At 36.1% G+C, this 23,765-nt stretch overlaps 1 protein-coding gene and 1 long non-coding RNA gene across 4 annotated transcripts; one reads left to right on the top strand and one right to left on the bottom strand.

The window, feature by feature from the left end:
• Positions 1 to 5: 5 nt before the first annotated feature.
• LOC107218329 (SET and MYND domain-containing protein 4) lies at positions 6 to 5,097 on the top strand. Of its 3 annotated transcripts, XM_046730288.1 has the most exons (13): positions 6 to 102; positions 193 to 500; positions 838 to 1,063; positions 1,566 to 1,749; positions 1,969 to 2,290; positions 2,374 to 2,623; positions 2,788 to 3,119; positions 3,198 to 3,271; positions 3,496 to 3,608; positions 3,695 to 3,986; positions 4,112 to 4,274; positions 4,351 to 4,504; positions 4,602 to 5,097. In XM_046730288.1, the coding sequence occupies exons 2-12, from the start codon at positions 370 to 372 to the stop codon at positions 4,493 to 4,495; spliced, it is 2,232 nt and encodes a 743-aa protein (XP_046586244.1). In that variant the 5' UTR covers positions 6 to 102; positions 193 to 369; the 3' UTR covers positions 4,496 to 4,504; positions 4,602 to 5,097. The 3 variants fall into 3 exon arrangements, with proteins under 3 accessions (XP_046586244.1, XP_015511651.1, XP_046586243.1); XM_015656165.2 differs by lacking the exon at positions 4,602 to 5,097 and having other exon boundaries at positions 4,351 to 4,566; XM_046730287.1 differs by lacking the exons at positions 6 to 102; positions 4,602 to 5,097 and having other exon boundaries at positions 122 to 500; positions 4,351 to 4,566.
• A 4,442-nt stretch (positions 5,098 to 9,539) lies between these two features.
• Positions 9,540 to 12,715, bottom strand: LOC124292714. The gene is made up of 3 exons (XR_006902616.1): positions 12,494 to 12,715; positions 10,279 to 10,424; positions 9,540 to 9,733 (listed from the first exon to the last, which is right to left on the bottom strand). It is a non-coding gene; the product is annotated as an uncharacterized LOC124292714 (long non-coding RNA).
• Between the last annotated feature and the right edge of the window lie 11,050 nt (positions 12,716 to 23,765).

Below are 23,765 nucleotides of genomic sequence, written 5' to 3' on the forward strand. Positions count from 1 at the left end.
CCCCCCCCCCCCCCGCCGCCGAGTCAGCCGAGTTTTACGAGTTGTTGATCGCGCTGGTCAGTCGCCGGGATCATAATTTCGTATCTGCGAGTTTTACGTCTTGTAAGTAACATTTGCCGGGAGTGAAAGAGTCCCAATCTTTAATCCTTTACCCACTTAATCGCTCATTGTTTTCGTAAATACCATTCCCAGGTTTGTGCTGGCAAAGTCGCTGTTCACTTCTGCGTGTCTCGAATTTAAGTGTTGCGGTATTCAACAATCAACGGGGAACATAACCTGCATCGCTTCTTTTTTGCGTTGCGTTTATCGTACCTACCTATCTGGAGATTTCTTTCTGTCATTCCGTATTTCACGGAAAACGGAAGAATCATGCAGTGGCAAACTTTTTTGGACGCCGTTAATTGCAAACTGAGAAATGGCCGTATATTTCAAGAAATTAAACGAAATAGACGGTCTGAGTGCGAGGTGATGTCTTATCTCATTGGAGACCCGGACGTCAGGTGAAGTTTGACTTTTTTACACTTTGGTTATTTGAAAATTTTACGAGGTTGAAGTTTGTAACGTTAATGTGACGAAACCTCAAAAACGATCCATGTTTTTCAATATCAAAACAGTTTTTAAGCATAAGAGTTAATTATTTTTAAATTATGAGTGTAGAGTGTCGCTTCATTGCGATTTACTGAATTTCAGATAAATCCAAGTTGTAAAACAACGACTGTTATCATAGAAATATTTCATTGTAGTAACGTTACTAACTTCAATCTTATAATACTTTTGCCCATGAAACGTGTTTTGTATTTTGATAAGTTGTATTAACAAGTTGTACTTCTTTTTCAGAAAATTGATGCTGCTATGGCTGCAGGAGCAGCTTCAATCTAGAGAATCGAAATCATCGTCAAAAGCGAAACAGCTTAAAGATCTGGGAAACAAAGAATTTCAAAGGAAGAATTACGCCAGTAGCATTCCACTTTATACAAAAAGTGCTCAATATGCTGTTGCCGATGAATTGTCGATAGCTATTGCTAATAGATCGGCAGCGTTGTATTATATGGATAATTTTAAAGTAAGAATTCAGTAATGGAAATATCAAATGGTACGATTCAGAAATTGAGTAATATTTTCTGCAAGTAATTGTCACTTGTAATGTTTGTAATCAATTTATAATTGGACCTGTGAAAGAACTAGAGAGCACAAAAGAAAGAACTTGAATACTTATTGAAGTTTGTTTTTTGAATCGTACTACCTTTAATTTGATGAGGTTGAAATTGGCAATGTTATTATAATGATTCGTGTTTCTGAAAACCCATTATTTCGTAATTTTAGGGATCTGTGAAATGCAGTAAATTATAATAAGGCAAAAGTAATTCATATTTTCAAAACTTAACCACTTTGAAGTCTTTAGAAAATTGCAAAATAGTGATTTTCTTTCTCCGTGACGTTTTGTTACGCTAATATTACTAACTTCAACCTCATTTATTGTGTGCATTCATATTTTTCTACTCATTTACATGTACATTGATGAGTAACTTGGTAAATTTGTTGTATGTATTTCTCATTTGAAAAAGGATTGCCTAAAAGATATCGATTTAGCGATAAACATCGGCTACCCTAAAAAGTTGCTATACAAATTGTATATCCGCAATGCGCAATGTTACATTAAATTGAAAAATAGAGTAATGGCCGAGGTAGCTATCGAAAAAGTTGAGGAAATTGTTAATGCTTGCAACGAGATTTCTGCAGAGAAAAAAGGTAAAGCGTCATTGATTAAAGATGGCGTCGAATAAGCTGTGAAATTCGTATTGAAAAACGATTGCATCACTATTATGAAGGAAACGTTCGTCAGCCATTGATAATCGCATATTGATATGTACGCTATACATGTAATTTGAACTCGGAGTTTTTCAATATGAATTTTACTTGCAGTATCTGCAAGCTAGTCTAATCAACTCTGTTTCATATTTATTGCAGACGATATATTCAAGGAAGTTTCATTGCTAAAATCCCTCGCATCAAATCTGGAAAATATTGCAGAAAATGATAGCTCAAGGACACAATTATGCCAAAGACCCGATGTAGCATTTGAAAGCAATGCAAATTTTCCATTTGCGTCAGCTGCTTTAGACTGCAAATACACACCACAAAAAGGAAGACATGTCATAGCGAATAGAGACATACAAAAAGGCCAAGTCTTATTTGTCGAGAAACCATTTGCTTTTGTAGTATTGGATCAAAATGATTCCAGTTCGTTCTGCAGACATTGTTGCCACCCTTATGGCGCAGTTCCTATTCCGTAAGTACTTTCTTTTTTTTTGCTGTGAAGGACAACCCATATTTATCAGATTCGACAAATCAACCTGTGACTATCAATTCCAGCTGCAAAACGTGCGTGGGTACGCTCTATTGCAGTAGCGAGTGTCTCGACAATGCGTGGTCTGGTTATCACAAATGGGAATGCCCAGGAGCTCAAATGCGAATGGGACAACAAATAGGTATCGCACACCTTTCTCTGAAAGTTTTACTTGTCGGGTCAACGACAGAGGATAAGGAAAGATTCAATGAGGTTCAAAAGCTAGTCACAAACATCGACAAAGTATCCCCTGACGATCTGCTTGTTTATGGCATTGTAAGTGACCAAAAGAAATTCGTTTTTAATAATCTTTCAAACAAAGATCGACGATAAGAATTCCTATTCTTTCTTCAGCCGCTACGTCAATGCAAGCGTCATCTTGGCATTACGTATTCACCTTAATCACGTCATGCACAAGTTTATTATTCATCAATTTCCAGACAGCAGTGATGCTCACTATGTACCTCTCCATGTACACTGATTTCTTCACCACTGTGGATCTCAAGAAATCATTCGCCGATAAGTTTATTGACAGCAGTATCGACTTCAACTGTGACGTCACAACCGAGAGCGGCAAACAGTTATACGTTAGCTCTTTTCTTCTTCGACACACACTGCAATTGATATGTAACGGACATGCTATAACAAAACTGAGCCTAGACGCACAGGAGAATGACAAAGTGGCCACCGTGCATCAAGAAAGAATAGCAACTGGAATTTATCCTGCTGTGAGCATGATGAATCACTCGTGTGATCCGAATATAATTAATAGGTAATCATTTACTTTTTGTTACGTCAAACCATTCTGTATTCGCTATTGTTACTACATTACATTACGATTGTTTTTCAGTTTCGATGACCAGTATCTCATTGTTAAAGCAACAAAAGACATCCCTGCCGGTGGTGAAGTCTTCAATTGTTACGGTACGTGAATAGTGTGTTAAATTTTACCGCGATTCTGTGGTTCTGAGTAGTTTAATGTATCCTCTTTTTAAATGAAAGTTTCTAACGCATTCATTCATGCTCAATGAAAACATCGACAGATATGCTTTAGGCATCCAAGGCTCGAAGGTTCTGTCCGATATCTTTCACTGATATCCTATCTAAACATCAATTTCAGTGGTATATGATTCTATGTTTATTATCAGGCCCTCATTTTCGAAGGACACCAAGAGACGAAAGACAGGAAATTTTAAGAAACCAGTATTGCTTCACGTGCACATGCGAGGCATGCACAAATCCTGAACTGCAGTATTTCTTGGTAATAGTAACCCCTGAATACAGTTTCTAAAAAATATCCACAAGGCTTCGCCCCTGCAATACGACTCTCTCAATCTTTATCCACAGGAAAGATTCAGTTCGTTGAAATGTCTAGAATGCAGCGGAGCTGTATTCAAAATTTCCGGTTCTCTGAGCTGTTTTGATTGCGGAGCAACCCCTGCTTTGAACCATAACTCTGAACTGCGCGAGGCCCAAAACCTATTTGATGCGGCTCATGTTTGTATTGAGATGGAAAACGATGACGAGGCGTTAAACAAGCTCAAACAGTGCTTGAACATCAGGCGCAGCATACTTTACAAGCATCATCAGGACATTATAAACACTTTAGACCTCATCGGAAAGGTTTATGCTATATCAGGTGTGGGAATTGTTTCGTTTTATAGTTTTTCCATTATTATTTCTCATCACGTTACGGAGGATAGCTTTGAGATTTAAAATCTTTTGAACTTTGCTCATCGTGGATGCGAATTCATCACCTTATAGGTAGATGGCTGGATTCTATTTCTTACTTGGAACACGTAATTACCGGTATTGGCGAAAGGTTTGGCACCGATAGCATAGAGCTTGCGAACGAGTTGAACAAGATCACGGATATCTGTCTTCCGTATTTGCAGGAAGAAACGAACACGAGAACGAAGCAGTATAAGTAAATAGAAAAATTTCGTTTACACGCCTCTTTCTGTATGTGAATTTGAATAAAAATTTGGCAACTTATTTAACAGGAACGCGCTGAAGAAGACCCGCAGATTTTTAGACCACGCTAAACAGATAATGGACCTGAATTACGGTCCGTGGAACTCCGGTTTTCAGGAGATTGAGAAAAAGGCACAACAGCTATCCGCAATCCTGAGAAACTTCAACATTTAGTCAATTATTGTAATACATCGATTATTGTAATTTTTGTTAATGAACGCTAATTCTTGTTTGCTAATAACCAATGGTATTCTCGTTTCTCCCTCTGGCGACCAAACAGGTTCCTTGATCCTAGGTGATATCCTGCTGGCTTCACGTGCTGTAAAAGCTCTAGGTCTTGAAGTACCAATAATCGTGAATCTGCGCGTCAGAATAGCAAATCCCAATGACTTTTTTATTGGCCATGCCGAACAACCGGTGAAGCTGAACTTAAAAAGCTAGATATTCTTGCAATAGTATTGTGCATTTTTATTTTTATAATCTTAGAAAATTTTACAGGAACAACTGAAGAAACTGAAAGCGTTTATTCAAATTATGACTGGATTAGCAGTAAAGCAACGGATAAATTATTTAAAACACGAAGTCAAGTTAGTTTTGCGTGGGAAGAAATCCAACATTCATCATCCAGACGTTGTGCTCCGACCAGTGACTTAATTTAATGCTAAATAAATGCGGTCTCGTAAATTGTACGGTTGTTTTATGTTTTTATACGATGTTCAAGTTTTTCAGACATTAGCGTGATTTATCGTGCTTCATGCACGTATTCCTTTCAATAAATACAGGTAAATTCATACACGATCGTTTCTTTGTTTCTCTTCTTTTTAGTTTTCATTATTTTGTGCAAATAAGATAATTTTATTTTATTAGAGATAAACCGAATCCGGATACGCTGCTAGATGAATAGTAAGACTCGCGGAGTTAATTGTAAGAATAATACTGTGTGGTTATGTTCTTTTTCGTTTTCTCAGAAGAATATCATGTCGAGTTGCTATTACAGTTCGCGAAGTGAAGTTATCAAGTTTAATGTACAACGTTCAGTTAAACGCCTGTGCTTAACGGATCAAAGTAAATAAGATGAAATTTAACCGAAACCGACGGAGATAAAAACGTGTCTGCACGCACATATATCGAAACACAAGAATGAGATGACCAGGGAAAACCTACAGGTAATTTTTAATTAGGTAATAATCATATTCGGACCACTTGCAAATCCTGTTGGTTTTTCAACTTTTTTGAATCGACTTTACTGCAACGCTCCTGATTTCATGTTATATAAGACATTTCTACTATTTGAAATCATGCGTATTTTCAGAAACATCAGTTTTTTTTTTGTTTTTTTTCTTCAAACAAATTACCAACTTGAATCTTGTTTCGAACGCCGAGTTTCGTATTTTAAATCAATTACACTTGCTAACATGCAACTTGACTTGCACGGAACCGGTAAACGTGTTTAGGGTTGATAATCGAGCCACCTGTAAATTATACTGGAAAATATTTGTGTGCAAATGTTCGAAATAACATTGATAGAATTTCAATAAGAAGAAAAAAAAAGTTGCGAAATTTCACAAATTTTCGTTTTACTATTCAACCCATTTATCAAAATATATCTAGAATAAGAATAATGAATTTTCGTGGAATTGTATAGCCATGCGAATCTGTACATGGTTTGAGATTTGAATCAACGACGCGACGTTACAAGTGAACAAAAATTTTCGCAGGTGGTCTAACTTGACAAACAAAAAAAAAAAAAAAAAAAAGTATCAATAACGTATGAGGATAGAAATAAAATGGTGTACACGTGAATAATGACTGAAATCGAATAAGAAACGAGGAACAAGAACACCAAGATCGTGATAAAATCGAATTATCCGCCGATGGTCGATGAGTATTATACAGGTACAAATAGTTTGCATTCAATGCTGGCTTTTGTGGGTCAATATCATCGCGGTAATAAAATTCCAACTTCACCTCTTTCCTATCTTATGCATGTGTATATAAATAACGTAAACGTACGTACATACATATGTATGCACGCATACGTAGATACAGGAGAACGTTTTGCACGTGCATAAATAATACACGTATAGATATGTATACCTAAGTATAAACGCTTTACCTGGCGCCTAAAATACCTGCGTAGATTATTGCTATTATTATTATTATTGTTTACGTTATATCTGCAAGGATCCGACGAGCCTCCGCGACCTTTCGATCGATCACGGCGCTGGATCGAATCGAATTCGCGTATCCATTGATCGAAGGTTGTTAAAGCCGTGGTTACTAGTGGGATTTTGTATTTCTAGGGTTGTGTGTTAAACGGTTTCCGTCGATAAAAAAGCTAGGTCTACTTACTTGTCGAGTACTGGCTACGAAAATTTGCACAGGGGCAACCGTCTAATTCTCCGATTCTTTTATCAACGGAAAATCCCATTGATCGGGAATTTGAATTTCGCGCTCATTTCGATTTCTCTTACAATTACCGAAGGAAATAATAAAATTTCGCTTGTTCCATTATCGTATAACGCGAGAATCATTTGACTATTATATAAATTCTATTGCGTAATATAAGAATCAGATTATAGGTATCATAAATGAGAAATAAATCATACCGCTTGCAGGGCTTATGAGAGGTTTTCTAGACGTTTGAAAATTACAACCAGAACGTAGGGATAGATGGATGAGTTTGTTTATATTATCTAGCTGATAAATTTCTAGGTATTGTTACACGTCTTTGCGCATATTTTAATTATTGTTACCGCGTGATAAAATATACCGGTAAATAATCTATTTACGTGTAATCTGAATTCGTGTCTCCTCACACGCTGATTATCATATTTCAGCTTCATCGACGTTGGCAGGTAGTAATTTTGTAAATTTCAAAAAACCTTTGCCAAGTTTTGTTGATCCAAAAATCCAGACGGAAATTACGTAAACGGATATCACCGTAATTATATGCGATATCAAATTTACGCTCTTCGCTTATGAGCATATGTCAATTTCGGAATTTCCATTGCGGGTCGGCTATTTCATATGCGAATCGTATTGAAGATCGATCGTGAATTTGTAGGAAATTTTGTGTATTCACCTGGAAACGATCAGTTCCAGCCTTGAAGTAGCTGGCATGAGAAGGCGAGGATGGGCCAGACTTTTTGTGTTAGGTAATAATAGGTCGAACTGGTCGAAGGTAAGGCCAGCTGGCGAAATTCGAGCCATTCCCATAAATTTATTCAAGGGTCCATGCATGCGTCTTCACGATTGTTCATGTCACGATTGAGTTCGTCTTCGATCAATGATAAATTCGAATAAAAATCCATACGAAACACTGGGTGTGAACAATTGACGAAATACTTCAGTACGTAGGCATCGATATAAACATTTGCTAATACATTGGGCAATGTTGGATCGCGCAGCGATAAAAAAACACCGTAAAACACGATGCAAAGGCAATTTATAAGCTACATGAGTAAATAACGTTAAGAAAATATACAAATTTAGGATGGTTGTGCAATTTTCTTTTTTTTTTCCAACTTACTTATTCAAAATTCACATCGCTGTTTAATACGTGCAACCGCGTATCTACGAAGCTGCAAATTATCTTGCGAATATGGTGGCTGCTAATAATAGGAGCAATCGATCATCTCTGAATTGTTTATAACGTAGTCTCGTACATGATTTTTATTCATCTGATAATAATACTTCTTTCTTCCTTTTACCTTTATTCTCAAATATTACGATCACGTCTCGTACCTTCGCAGCTAGACGTGTAAGCTTTTGTATAAATCATTAAACATGGTTGACGCGAATGGTAACGGTCGTATATTTTTCAAGTCATTTGACGTACGTCACTTTCAGTGCAAGGCCGCAAGTTTCAACGAGAAGACACAATGTGTAGAAAGTAGCAACAATTCGTTATATAACTTCTTATTCTTCTTTGTTATAATACGTAAGTACACGTTGTTCATGCGCATCGTACAAACATCAATTATTACTCTGCAGACTGATTTCTGCCGAATATCTGCATCAGCCAAAAATTACGATAACAATTATAAGAATCGAAAAAGCTATGAAGCTGCTGTTTATTTCCCCTATTTTTATTTTTTTCTTTCCCGCTCACTTTTTTCTTGTATTGATTCGTGTCAAACTTCGCGTGACGAGCTTCAATCAGTCGCCAGTTTGTAGAATATTGTTCGATCGAAAATTTATGGCTAACAATGTCGTTATATTTGTACGCGTGTGAGTACGTATGTTTTTTTTTTATCACAATTTTGCAGACAATTTTTTACTGACAAAACAGACCCCTTCCCATGGATGTAAACAATTTTTTTCATGACTTAGAACATTCCCGTGTACACTGAGCAAATACAGTTATCGAACGAAAGAGCTCATTTATTTGACTTCTGGTTTATTTGATTTCAACAATTTCTTACTCAAACCAACCACTTCTCAGTTGAAACAAAAATATTTACGCATTGATTTGAATGCTTACTAAATGCTTTCGAGCTCAATGTATTTCAAACAAGTACATATTTATTTTGTAGGATTAAACTAGAACTTTCGGAACGACATCTTTGCTTGAATCAACTAATCTCATTTAATTAGTGAAAGAATAGTATTTTAACCGCTGAACACGTCGTTTCAAATGTACAGAGAGATTGGAAACAATAATCCCACGCTTACTGAAGTATTAATGTTATTGCCAGACAGTATATTTAGCTCAATGTGATGTTTGTTCGACATAATCAATGATAGCTATAATCAAAAAGTGTTTAATATGTTGAGACAAGAGTACAGTTCAGTTGAGAAGTTTTTTTTTTTTTTTTTGCTAACCAGAAAATAAACATTGCTACTTCAAAAAACAAAAAAAAAGGAAATCCATCCACCAAATGAGCATATGTTTAATCGGAATCAAGGAAGAGTTCTTGAATTGCTATATGTGTCACATTTGATTCAAGTAATTAACTAATGCAGTGAAATATAATTTTTCTTACTTTTAAACAATCACGTGTAGTTGAAAATTGCAAATACACACTTGTAATTCATTTCAATATCTCTGGATGCGCTCACAATATACGAATCACTGGTTGTACGAAATGAATATTATTTCACCGAATTAAAATATCGGTTGATTCGACAGTCTTCTGATTCTTTGATCCGCACGTTCGTTCTTTTCAATCGAAATGATGATTCGTTTGAAGTACATAGTACGAATTTCGTCCACTAGACGGCAAGCTTTCCCACTTGAAAAGTAACTTCAAAGATGTTCATATGCCCGAATCCTTCGTTATCCGCAAATACAGATTCATACGATCCTGGCAACCATCTGTGACGTGGTGAGTGTGCTCCAAACTACGTCGAAGTGAAGCTACTACACTTGTTCGGTGACTGTATAGTACTTCGTATTGACAACAGATACTGTAATTCAATATTGAGCTATAACATTTGTATATCGTAGAGAACTTTATAAAGGGGGTTAGTCGTGATTTCAGTTTGATATGTACTATGTGACATGTCCTTCTAGAATCGGAAGAATATCCCATCATTATGCCTTGTAAATATTATTACTATTATTATTATTATATTTTATCGATCCGAAATACGGAATTCTTCAATTGAAAACTACATAAATTGTCGCGTTGAATAAATGTGCTCTCAGTACTATACATACGCATGGATTATTTGGATCAAGTTACATATTAAATCCAATCATTTTTTTTACTCGGTGTATATACATGTATTATATGCTCATCGGAAAAGGAAAATTTTCGATTCAACCACAAAAATCCGTTCGCCAAATCCTCGTCCTTAACATCCAGGACGATGGGCAAATTTTTCTCCGTTGAAAACGTCGAGTTTTTTCACAGTACGAGAATTATCGTCATATTTTTTTTTTTTCCCTCGGCACGTGTCCGTGGTTTGATAAGAATTAACCATACCTGTATTGTTATTGTTATACCTACCTGCGAGATCTCGGAGGAGAATGGATGAGTCAGTGTGTATATAATGCCAGTTTACGATGGGAACGTTTATACAGATAGCATCGATGATGCTAATAGTTTCCTCGACGATACAGTCTTCCTCGCAATGCATCTTCTGCCGATTCGAGCTGAAACGGAAAAATCCCGCGAGTTATCCACAGAGGCATAATCCTTTCTGTTATATCGTACCCACGGGCATGGTTTGTCCAAACGATTCGCGCAAGCTTTTGCATATTATCGTAACTGTTTGCACTCGTCTTGTGCATGCGTGCAGTTGTAAAAGGCGTGTTTGCACGCGTTTTACCACCCTCCGCTGTACTTGCGATATTTTGCTCACCTCCGCGAGTGACGTCGAGAAGATTTCTCGCAATTTTTTTTTTTTTTTTTTTTTTTTTTTTTTTTTTTTGTCACCTTGCTTTTCGAGGGAGGAAAAATTTTCAGCCCGCATCTTAAACGCGTCATATCGACTTCCCGTACTGCTGCGCATCTCCGTTAATTTAACCGTCAAACAATTGTGTGTTTGCACGCCTTTTATCATGCCTACCGTACGGTCAATATAGTGGAAGTCCATTCATTCATAGGATAGGATGAATAATGTATACTGTTTGTGGGGAGGGGAAATAAAAATTATTGTAATTCAGCGAGAGTCGAGAATACTGCGTTTTTAGTTCCGTCTAATTCACGCCTTCAACAAACGAATGTAACTGTTAATATACGCCAGCTAAGGTGTTTAATTAAGATTCGTTGTTGCAGTAAATTGAAGAAAATTTTTTAAATCGACCGTAATGGAAGGTGGCGAATAATTTTAACACTGATCTTAATTACGGTAGATAATTGCTTAGTTTAAGATTCGTTGTATATAACGTTGGTATAGCTGGGTTTATCTGGCAATTAAACAATCGTTTGTTTGTCATCAAACAGCAGTGAATTGAGTGAAAATTATAAATTTAATAATACTAATATAATTGGTTTTTTTTTTTTTTTTTTTTTTTTTATCAAACGTTTACCACTCATTAGTGCAGTTAATAATAGCTATTTCACATGTGTTTGTTAATGGGAGGAAAAAATATTTTTGTTCTTTTATTTCGAATATTGGCTCATTTGTAACGCGTAGCTGTCGCTGTGATGTGGCGCCTTTGCCAAATAATTTCGTATCCCTTTAATTTCGCAGATATATTGTGCTCGTGACGTATTTCCCCCCACCTCGATATCCGGCGTCATTGTGTCGCGTAAAAATCTCCTTCCTAGATCTCCGATGAAGAATGTCTTGCAGAAGAATCGAATAAAGGTGAGTGACACAATTTTGTATCGCGTAAATAGACGAAAGTAAGAAACGAATCACTGTGTATATATACAACTCTTAAAACGATTAAATGAGAATTTCTCTGGATAAAAAAAATCAAGTAGAATATATTTATCGCTACTATAGAGACGTGATTTTATTGGCAATGTTTTTTGCTGGTGGATTTATGGATTTTCCATTTTTTACCAAACATTTACAGACACGCTCGTGTAATACGTCGATAATAAGCACATCGGAATGGCTGCACGTTATTCGAGATAGGTGGAATTAATTCGATTGAAAACGATAACGAGAATTTTTGTGATCGAACATAATGAATGAGTAATTGTGCTCATCGGAGAGAAAAAAGAAAATATCAACCAGCTTAAAACAACAGAACTTGAAAAGATGCTGCAAGAGGCGATAAAAGATGTTATTGCCTTTTGCACAGAATTACACGGGGGACGTGAATAAAACAAAAAATATACCGCTGCGCACGATGCTTACATCCTGTCTTCTAAAGGCGCCATTAACCAGCTTGTTAAACGTTGTTTTTACTCTATGTTTAGCCAGAAAATGAGAAATTTATTCCGTTGGAAATTCTCAGATTTCCATTAACACGCTGAATTATAGGTTCTAGAATAATCTTGAATTGAAATCTCAGTAAACTGGAATTGATTTTGCCTCGAAATAAATCAATTCCTTTGCAAATCCTTCAAGCCTTGAAAGTTTACAGTCAATTTAGCCAAACCGTTTGTGACAGAAACTGGCAGGAGTCGATAGTTAACGAATTATTACATATTCTATTTCAATCGTGTCGCATTTAGTTTCACGAATCATTTTGTATCGCATGTTTTTCTCCACATCGACCTGGCATAAAAAAACAATAGTATAGCAGCTTTCATGATAACTTACCGACAACAATCAGCTGATCGCCAATTGCGACGCCATCTTGCCTTATATCACACATGTAACCACACTTCGGATTCGAGTCAGTTTTCCACAACGCGGTGAACTTAATTACGATCCGACAATTGCCAGACGTCCAGTTACATCGTTGATACCTCGCTTAATACATCTTGCCATTGCCATAGTTTTGGATAAACTTATGTCGTACAAATTTCGCTGACATTTCTTGCATTTATGGGTATTCAAGTATGCTGAGACAATCCTGTCGATACATTTGCTGCGGATTTGAAAGTCAATGGTGCAAATATAAAAATAACGGCGTTGTTGAAGCGCCGGTAAACAAACATTGCAAATATTCCAATTCTATTACACGTACGTATCTGCGATTATCACTGAAACCGTGAGAATGATACAATCTCTCTATCGGACATTGGTTCATAGATCTACGCAGATGCAACTTGCGGTGTACGATCAAGAAACGCAGACACACAAATCGACATCGACTATATACGTATAATATCGCGAGATAATGTCGTCGGTTCGTAATTAAATTCTTCTACATGCCTACGTAACACCTGCCTGTGTAATTGTGATTATAATAAACCGATGCAATTATGTCCAAACCTGTAGACAATAACGATTAGGTCACGATCGGCATCAAGGTCATGACGCTTCAATGGAAACGACGTCACTTCCGTTTTCTTACGTAATACATATGTATACGTATGTAGAGATATATACCCGCGGCGTAACGTTCAAAAGGCAATCGAACTTGTGCGCGCAGCAAATTTAAAACTGCAAACGTTTTTTTGCAGAGCGTCGTGACGCTCGGCGCCGATTACTTTCAAGGTCACGGAAAAATACCCACGTGGAATAATCGCGGTGCGGAAAAATAAACCTTTATTCACGTTTGGCCGAAAATCCATACTTTTTATCTATTTTATTGCGAGATAATCGCGTGTCAAGTGTTTGTCAAATTTTTATATCCTTGCAGGCCACGATGATATTTTGGAAAATACGAGACTTGAAAATACTGTAATATTATAAACGAAAGATTAGACATCGATGCTTCGTTTCAAGTTGCTTCAAAATTGTTGGAAATTTCGAGTAGATTCGCTCGCCTAATGTCTGCGATGACTCAATTTATTCAGAAGACGATTTTCTTGTACAAGGTCGCTTAAAAATGATTTCACTTTTTTCACCAATCAAGTTCACATTGCTGTTTGTCGATCAAAACCAGTATCTACACAACGTTTTGAAAAAAAAATATTTAGTGATGCCAACATTGAGAAAAAAAAAAAACGTTTTAAGATAAGATTTTCAATTACTTTAAAGGATTTTAAAACGATTCGATGACATCTAAACGTTTGTTTACAACTCCAGTATTTTATAATCTTGTATATTCAAAAAAATTTTACCGTAGCTTGTGAATACCTACGGTAATTTTATAAGTACATAATCCATGACTAAGTCGTACTGAAATGAATAAATAGTATCGATTCTTGGTCAGCCAACCTATTTAAAAATCAACCTGAGGATATCTTGTTTGAGCGAATAAAAGGGGTTGGTTTTGTGATTTGCCATTAGATTCTTTTCTTCCTTCAGTTATCGGATTAAGCTTGACCTTGAAAATTACCTACGGATAAGAGAACCGCGGGAACTTGATACGTGAAAAGAATTACGTCAGGTCCGCTGTTTTTCCTAATCAAATTCTTCCGTTAAACTAGCTCTATCACAAATCTTTTGTGTCAACTGTCCCGAACTTGTAGACATATAAGATAACAAAAACGAAGCTCCTAATATTTATGAAATGGATCCGTTGGATTTTGTAGGAAATATCAATAATTTAAATCCAGCTACATGTCTTTATCTGGCAATTATTGTATCTTCTCTGCAGCTGTTGAATGCATCTTTAATAATTATACCTACTAGTATTTACATGACGCATATATGAGGCGTTCTGTTCCATAATTGTTTATACATATAGTAGTACTACTTAAAGATACTCTCTATGAATTTTTTCACATTTTTTAATTTATTCTTTTCCGAAATGGATTTCTTTTTTTTAAACTCGTATATCACGGAATACCGAAGTCGGGGAAAAAATTGTAACACACAAAAAGTCATCTTTTGCTATGAACTATTCAATGCGATATATGTTGGCATCAAAAATGTAACATTTTTTTTGTTCGACTTCAATGTCATATACGGATTAAAAAAAAAAAATCATTTCCGAAACGAGTAAAGTGAAAAAATGAAAAATATTCACAGAGTGCCTTCAATTAGTACTACTGTATGTATAACCAATTACGGACCACATCCAAGAGGATGAAGAAAAAGCGAGAGAAAAAGTGGCTGAGTTGGCGGTGAACGCCTTATATACCGTGTCAATTTTTAACGACCGTTGTGAACGTAACCTCAAAAGTTTTGTCAGTTTTTTCTTGGCAGTTGTGTTCAACACTGAAAGTTGTCAAAATTTTTGAGGTTAGGTTCACAACGGTTGGTCAACCTGGGAAACAACTGCTCTCGGATTGTAGCGCATGCGCATTGAACCATAGCAGACGACGGACCATTATGTCGTTAGCGATATATATTTTTACAACTGGTTTCATTAACGTAATTGAATAAATTTAAAATCAATTGTTATCGTGACCTTTGCGGAAGATGTGAAGAAGAAAGGAAAACAACGTGTAGACAATAACAAAGATGAACGCTAGTAATTACGTGATCAAATGACAAGTAATCCTATTTGTGGTAAAATCAAATATTGTTTTAACGAAAGTCAATATCGAGTGCATTTTGAACTATTGCTCAATACTTGTTCATCATATAAAATTTTTCCGCGTTACATTGAAACATTTCAAAGATATGCACAAAATACTTATGAAAATCACAATATACTTTTCGCTTCGAAATTAAAAGATACGAATTTCTTTGTTCATTCATTCGTGGCGTTAACATAATTTGAATCGTTTTCACCAAACAATTAAATCCTTGTCATCGAGTAAATTGGCTTCTGGTTTAAAATCGACGATTCGTCATCGCGATTTTTTTTTTTTTTTTTTTTTCCTCAAAATATTTAACCTTACACTGAATTTTCCTTTTACCGTTCTACAGGATTGGTGATTTCCCTCGATCTTACAAAACTTATATTAAAGGTTCTGAAACCATTGCAAATAAAAGAAAGACGAGTAAATATGACGAAGAAAAACAGCCGGATTACAACATGTAAATGTATCGTTATGGGAATGTACAAAATTGTTGTACAAGTATACAGGTACCTACAAGTTTTCTTGGGTATTGTTTACCCGGGTGACGCGTATTTCTATAGACTGTACGTATATTTATAATACCAGCACTACGTGATATATCCAACAACAAGGCAATAACCTTATCTAACTTCTTCTCTTTCTCAAGCAAACAAACAACTAGTTAGATAGATAGGTTTCGTTTACCATTCTTCTCATGAGGATGATATCTCTATTTATTATTATTATTGTTATTTCTATTGTTATTATTGTTATTATTATATATATAATATATATATTTTTTTTTCTCACTATTGCCACCATCATCATCATCGTTCGCTTAAATTTTCTTCTTAAAAAAATGTTCGAAAAGATGTATAATTTTACGCTGCAATGTCACGGAATAACAATGAGTTTGTATAAAATGCAGATGTGTGTTGTACGCACACGTAACTGACAGTGGTAAAAAGAAAAAAAAAAACCTGTATCAATATACAGAAAATGTATATTCGATATTCGAACGTTGTACATATTCAATCCTATAAAGCCTAGGCCGTACGGAATTGATTGGTGCGTAAAGTAATTACTAATTATACGGTTGAAAAATAGAAATATATGAAAAAAAAAAAAAAAAACGTTTTCCATCTGCGCTTTGCGGAGGGATTTTAAGCCGAGTTTAAATATTATAATACTAACAATAGGTGAAAAATTAACTGTCTCCTAATCAATGTAATTAGTTTGAAATCGCCTTTTTAACGAAATTATTCATTGAAGGTTGAAAAAAAAAAACGCTTTGTGTAATAACGTATAACAGGTTGAATACGATCGCCGAAGGTGGTGGTGATGATGATGATGATGATGACGACGACGATGATTTGTAATTGCGCTTGAAGAGTCACTATAAATTACGCGTATTCTCTCCACCTGTAACACCTGCGGTAGCGAGTGAATTCCAGATTTGTCAGAATTCCGAATAGGCATGCCGGCACATAGCGGAGGTTAGTTAACAATAACACTTACCGCCAATTATCGCCGTATTATCAACTAGTCGTTAACCAATTCCAACAACTTGAGGCGCGTGCAGCTTATTTATACGTACGTTATGTAGGCAAGTTTATAAGTTTACAAACAGCTTCTGTATACGGAATCTTTTTCTTTTTTTCACCCCAGGAAAATTACACTACCCTAGCAAACATCTCACCTTCGTTCGATTTATTTTATTTTTTATTTCATTTTATCTCTGTACATGTACGTTTATTTTATTTTTTTTTTTTTTCTTCGAATTTTTTTCATTCCAATTTCGATCGTTTGGAAGTGCTGATTTCAGGATCACGGGTTGAAGAAGAAAAAAATAGATTCTAAAAGAAAGACGGGGAAGACAGTTGCATGTGTTTTATTTAAGTGCATATGAAAAATTACTTGTTCGTGTTAATTACCTACAAAGATCATCCTCACAATCAGTCACAATTTGTATCCGTTTTAATCGTAAGCACTGACCTGAATTATTTTACAGTATTTCGTACGTGTAAAATTGACTAAAATATTTTACAGTTCAGCATTTGATCAACTACGAGAGAAAAAAAAATAATTTTTTTTTTTTTACGAAAAACAATTACGGCTCTCAACTTAAGACAAAAAATATGTTTCTTATTGTATAATGCGAGAGAAAAATGTACTGTTTTTTTAATATTCTTCCACACTATGATGAAATTTTTTCAAAAATTGAAAACCTCAAGTTTTCTGAACAAAAAATGTTTGCAAAATCACCGAAAACCCGGCTCTGGAATTATTAATGATTCCATTGGAAAGTTATTTCCACCGATGCACACTGAGAAAAATTTCATTTGTTGAAGTAACTATAAAAATTGAGTAAAACAGGTATCGTTAAAAAAACTGTTCGAATATCGTTGGAATTATGAAAAACGAGGTACGCCTAACCATTTTCCACTATCGTCGATACTTTTTTGGTTATTGCAACGCAAAATCAGTTTGTTCGGTTCACTCTACTTTTTTAGTTAAACAAGGCTTCAACGTAAATTTATCGTTGCACAAGCATTAAATTTTCGCAACAGTTACAAGAAAATATAGCAACAGTGATCGTGATGATAAAGAATAGTAACGGATACTAGAATTTCCGGTAAAAGCTAGAAAAATAATTTTCATTTCGTACCTAGAACTATATTTTTCGATCATGATAAAAAATGAAAATAGTTCAAGACTGAGCGGTAACCAGAACTAAAAATTTCCCTCGGTGAAATTGAAAAACGAGTAAAATCAGGCTGGTAAATTACACCTATTGCCGGTACAACGTTTCACGTGACCGGTACTGTGGTCAATGTCGGAATAACAGGTGGAAATAAAAAGTGAAAAAATTTGTGTAACCAGATCGTGTAAATAAATGTGAAAACAGAGGAATACCGTGAGTAAGCACATACGTACGTATACTTATTGCGCGAATGTATTCATTGAAGAGTCAAAACGAGGCAATTCCAAATACACACGATTTTGCGAAGGTGCGAAAGTGTGTTGTGCAGTTTGAAGCAACTGTACGTATAACGAGGTGCGAATCGGCAAACAAACGCGGCGATCAGAACGGACGGAAATATGCATATCTCGTGATTGCGCAACGTCAATGGCAGATGAAACTTCCGCAAGGCTCTGGAAACGGCGAACAGACCGCAGACGAGAGAAGGATGAAACGTTTAATAGATCGCCGCGGGTGAAACGCACAGGAAGCGTCGCGTATTCATCAATGGCCTTACGATCCTATATTCATTGCTTGCGAACCAACTGCGTCGTCCTTTCCGTATCCCAGAACTAATTGCACCTATGAATGTGGTTGTTTCTGCAGTCTCCCCGTTTTTTTTTTTTTTTTTTTTTTATTTATTTGCAAACGTATAAATACTCGTAATGAATACTCGTAATGCTGGCTGAGAAGATCGCAAATATAAACCGGGAATTCCGTGCTATTTAATATTGAAGCGTCGGACAAGAGTGAATTTTGTTTTTTTTTTTTTTTTTGTATGTTTCTTTCAATTTCAACAATATACCAAGTATGACGATAAAATAAAGCGAAAGGAACGTTTTGTTTATTCGAATAAATTTCATTTTTGTACTCGGTAACACGAATCATTGTTCTGGCCACTTTTTTCCCGGATAATAAGTGACGTTTTTTCAGATCGGAAAAACATTTCTTTCGACATATTCGGTAACTTAACTTCTTGTTACTCTGGTTACTTCGGATAATTGTCCAGCAATTTTTGAAAATCTGAAATTGTTACGGAAAATTAACAGCGTTGCAGAAAATGACGTATCGACGTTGGCTTGGAAATTATGAATAAGATACTCGCGAACGTCAAGCGACAATTTATTCTGTCAGATTTTTCGGCACGCTGTAAGAAATCGGGCAAAAGAAAGGCAAAGGATTTTAAAACAAATGGCAATGATTTTTTCAAATCAAGAAACTGTTCGTGGTAGGGTATCAAAATATTTGCAATTACGAGTAAAAGAATTTTCTCTAACTTTTCAGGATATCAAACAAGTCGTTGGAAAAATTTCAAGTCTTACAGCTTACAACTTCGAAACTTAGGTAAGCGAAATTGACGTACAGAAAAAAGTCCGAGTGATTTCTTTTTGGAGATAACGACGTAGTATATCGTACGCCACAGTTACAACAAAATTTGGAATCCCGACGGTTCGACGCTACGTCATAAGATACAAAATCGCACATGGAATTCCCGGAATAAACTCGGCAATAATCCGTAAAACCCAAGAGCTTTCGGATACCGAATTACAAAGAAGTATAAAAAGGAAACAAAAAAAATAAAAATAAAAAAACCAAGAATCCAAAGAAAAAATCAGCTAGTTGATTATTAACTGGCTGAATTGCACGCGAAAAAAACTGCAGAGCTAATGCGAAACGATGATAGAAAAATGATACATCATTCTTTGTATATGATTGTAGTAATGTAATGAGATAACGAGCAACCGATGCGCACTCTTTGCTCGGCCGACGATCGGATCATCGATTTTTCAATTGGTTAATTATATTATTTATATACTCACTACTTACTTCTCAATAACGTGTAACGACTTTTAAACACGCGTCATCGTTAAATCGAGGAATTGTATAATAATGAATTACAAACATAGTCACTTATACGCTGTGTATAATAACGATTTACATTTTGCCGCGATTTTGCAGGACTCGACGGTTATTGCGCAGCTTGAACGAGTTTTTTTTTTTATCTTTCTTTTTCTTTCGTGTTTTTTTTCACAACTTTTTCTATGCCCCGCAACAAAATCCGTCAAATGTTACAGCAAAATTTTTCCGGGATGATTATGTTATTAAAAAGACTATTTTTGAGCCACCGGAATCGAGTAGAAAACATTAGAACTCGATCGCTCAATTTGTACGAAATTTCAACAAAGAATCGGAGTCGCAACTTTAGCAATATTTCATTCCAAAATCACAGTCACTATGAACTTTTGAAAAAGCAACAACATACTCAATGTCGTTACTGAGATTTTCATTATTATATATATTATAGGTTGATGTATTGAGTGCGATGCGTAACTTTTGAGTAGTTCGATTTGAAAATTTGCAAAAAAATTGATCTCGATGAATCGATGAAAAACTGTTCCACTTGTTGCAAATGCGAAAAACCGTCCTGTTCAATTCACTGGTTATAGATTTTTTTTTTTTTTTTTCTTTTTTTCTCTTCTCTTATTTCTATCATTCAATTCACTCGTACGAACAATGATTATTGTTCACCGGTTGCATCAAGATGTAGAAAATAGGTGGCACCTGGGTCACATGAGAAACATTAACGCGTATCGCGTAACACTTCCATAGTATATAATGCATCATGCCTTGTACCCGCAGCCATAGAACGAGTGTACAATCATGTGGGCAATAAATAACAGAGAATTTTCAGTGATGAATTATTGCCGTCTATTCGACGACGACGATGCGGCTTTTATTTGCGAATAAACAATTGCGTTTGTGAATTTACGTCGTTGATTTCTCGTCTCAGATGCGTGATCTGCCTTATCTTTTTCCTACCCGCTTCAGCGCGTGCAGTGACAAGGTCCTAAATAAAGCTCGAATGTGCCAAGAAATGACGGATCGTTTCGTTAATGATTAACGATAATGACACAGAGCGAGATTTTTCCAGGCGATGATGCGAAATCGGGGGAAGAAAAAAAAATAAAATTATTACGCAAAATTCCAGGCGATAAATCGCAGGGAATGAAACAATTAGGGTGGTTAGAAAATCGGTTTTCATGCGATTCAAGTACGCGGATTGTTTATAATAGTCTTGTAAAAATAGGTCTGATTTGAAGCTACTCGGGATACGGCTGTATTGTCGTGTATCGGGATTTTTTACCCTCAGGAATTCAAAGCGCGAACTCATTTCTGAGCTGCATAGTCGGTGTTTCGAGAAAACATCAAATTTTGGGGTTTTTCGTCTTTTTCTCGAAAACTTCTATCGATAGATGAAAAATTACTTAACCATCGTGCAGAGCGAAAGATTCTACATAGAATTATGTCACCGTACGTAAGAAACGAAGTCGGATCAACAAATTAAGACAGAAATCTTACTTATCGACAGCGTTTGGGGAATTTTGTTTAAGTAATTTCATTTATCTTAATTTGTTAATCGGACTCCGTTTCTGAAATACGAGGACACAATTCGATGCAGAATTTTCCGCTCTGCAAGATGGTCAAGTAATTTTTCATCTATCGACAGAAGTTTTTGAGAAAAACGCAAAAAAACGTAAAATCTTGCTGTTTTCTCGAAACGCCGGTTATGCAGCTGAAAAATGACTTGAGATTTGTGTTCTCGAGGGTCGCAAACTCTCGTAAACAAAAATGCAGCCATAACCCGAATATTTTTAATTCAGACCCATTTTTAGTGGACTTATAACCTTCCACATTGATCGCGCTCTCGTTTCTTCGTTTCTTTGCATCTGTGTACGTCTGTATTTTCAGAGTTGAGCTTACGACCAATATTTGCATTCCGTTTCCCAACGATTCTGAAGCTTCTGCAACTCCTCTCGGCTAATGTGACAGCGGTAGCGTTAAGTTAGAAAAACACATTTGCACCGTGAATCGTGGAAAATTAGAGCAGTGGAACGACAGCGTGACATCTCCCGATAACGGGGATCTAAAATTTCCTTGAACCCGTAACAACGTGACGTCGAAATAGTAAACAACCTTGTCGCAGAAGCGTTGCGTTTAGCCCGAGATTTTCCTCAATTAAAGTTGTATGATAATTTGTTCAACCTGTTTTCATTACGCATTATATGAAACGAGAGAAGGATTTTGGACGGCATTGAAATCCGCGAACGAGGAAGTTTACGCCGTTTACATGAAAATGAACGCACGCAAGGGTAAAACTGTTATTCACTTCCCACGTACGTAAATGAGAGGGAAAAAAATCAATCGATATCGTAAATAATGATGAATTTCCGACGACTCAAAATGCGATTCGCATTTTGTATAATAGCGACCAGTCTCTGTTGGCAAGTTGTTGTTATTCAGCAGTGACTCTAAGGTCATGGCCCTGAAATTTGTCGCAGTAGCCGGAGATTTCCAATCGAAGTAACTTGTCGATTTCGATCACACGCCTCACGATGCCGCGTGATTTACAATACCTGTTAAAAAAAAAAAAAAATAAGAAAAACACCGCAAAACTCGGTAAAAATGAAATCGGAAAGCAGCGACAGCTGGCAAGAAAATTTGAAAATATCGCAGACAGATCGCAGACGCTGTTACACCAATTATTCGTCATGTTCTCTGTGACTCGTCGCCCAACGTTGAATGCGGTGAATAATTTTCCACCGCCGGAACAAAGTCCGGCGTTAATAACCTGCCATGGAATTTCCATTGGGTACCAAATATCGCCGTACAAGGTAAAAACTCGTTAGAACGAAATCTATTACGTTACAGGATAATTGTCCAACTTTGGTATGCAATTGACGTCGGGAAGAATGATTTGTATGATTCGGAGGCAGTCGGATTGAGCAATCTATTTACCGCACGGAGCACATTCTCGGTAATCTCACATTGGGAAATGTTTGGAACACTGCGATTAAAATTGTTCAACACAAGTTTTTCGCAATTCGTTGAAAAACCGCTTTGGTTCTGCCGATGTCAGAGATTGGCTTGTCAGTCTCAAATATACAGCGAACCGTACGATAATCGATTTGTAAATGTTGAAATTCGGTTTGTCGCATTCAATGAACCAACTTTTTTTCACACGAGAATTCGAAAGCGGTATTCGAAAAGCCCTGATACACATCTTCCGAAATTTTTCAAAATTCGTACAATGACATTGGAACACCGATTTCCGAGACGAGATAGACTTTCTCTTGCCAACTTGTAATTAATCAAAGGCTGAATCTTATCCAGAAAAAAAAAGAGCGAACAAGTTTTGAAAATTGGAAAGATACCTGTGACGAAAAAAAATGGTAAGGATTACAGTATGCTATTTTGTGTGTAAAATTATAATTATAATATAGTTTATTGCTTTCCATTCGATCAAAGATAATGATACAAAAGAGTTTCGTTTTGCTTAATGATACACGTTTCATTATTTTCACATAATTCTTCCGGTTATACAGAGTTGGAAAAAAATAAATACAAACGGAAATTATGAAGGTTTCGTTAATTTAAAAAATATAGGGATTTTTTATTTTACATTATTCTAATGATTTTTATTTACAAATAATTGCCCTCGGTGATAAATCGCGGTGTGATTATATCGTCGACCTTGCGTCCCGTTTATCGTCCCAGTTCTTTTCTGCAGGTGTTTGACGACGAGCGGCGACAAAAGTAAGTTTCGTTCAATTCTCACAACGCGAGTCTCGGAGGCGCCGCATCTTGCCGCTGCTGACGACCTCGACCATTACCTTTCGCAATGCGTAGGTGCATCAAGAGTTCATTTTAATTTATGTGTGCGTACGCCTTGCCCATGCGCCTCGTCGTTCTTCTCAATAAAATAGTATAAACCGTGCGATTCGTG

This window comes from Neodiprion lecontei, chromosome 2, assembly GCF_021901455.1.
Source record: "Neodiprion lecontei isolate iyNeoLeco1 chromosome 2, iyNeoLeco1.1, whole genome shotgun sequence".
In the NCBI taxonomy this organism is placed as follows: Eukaryota; Metazoa; Arthropoda; class Insecta; order Hymenoptera; family Diprionidae; genus Neodiprion; species Neodiprion lecontei.

Bases quoted from the DNA above. Each gene is read 5' to 3' on its own strand.
- LOC107218329 (XM_046730288.1), top strand. From the start codon at position 370: ATGCAGTGGCAAACTTTTTTGGACGCCGTTAATTGCAAACTGAGAAAT. The intron at 501-837 runs GTGAAGTTTGAC...CTTCTTTTTCAG, and splicing joins ATTGGAGACCCGGACGTCAG to AAAATTGATGCTGCTATGGC. The intron at 3,272-3,495 runs GTACGTGAATAG...GTTTATTATCAG, and splicing joins TGAAGTCTTCAATTGTTACG to GCCCTCATTTTCGAAGGACA.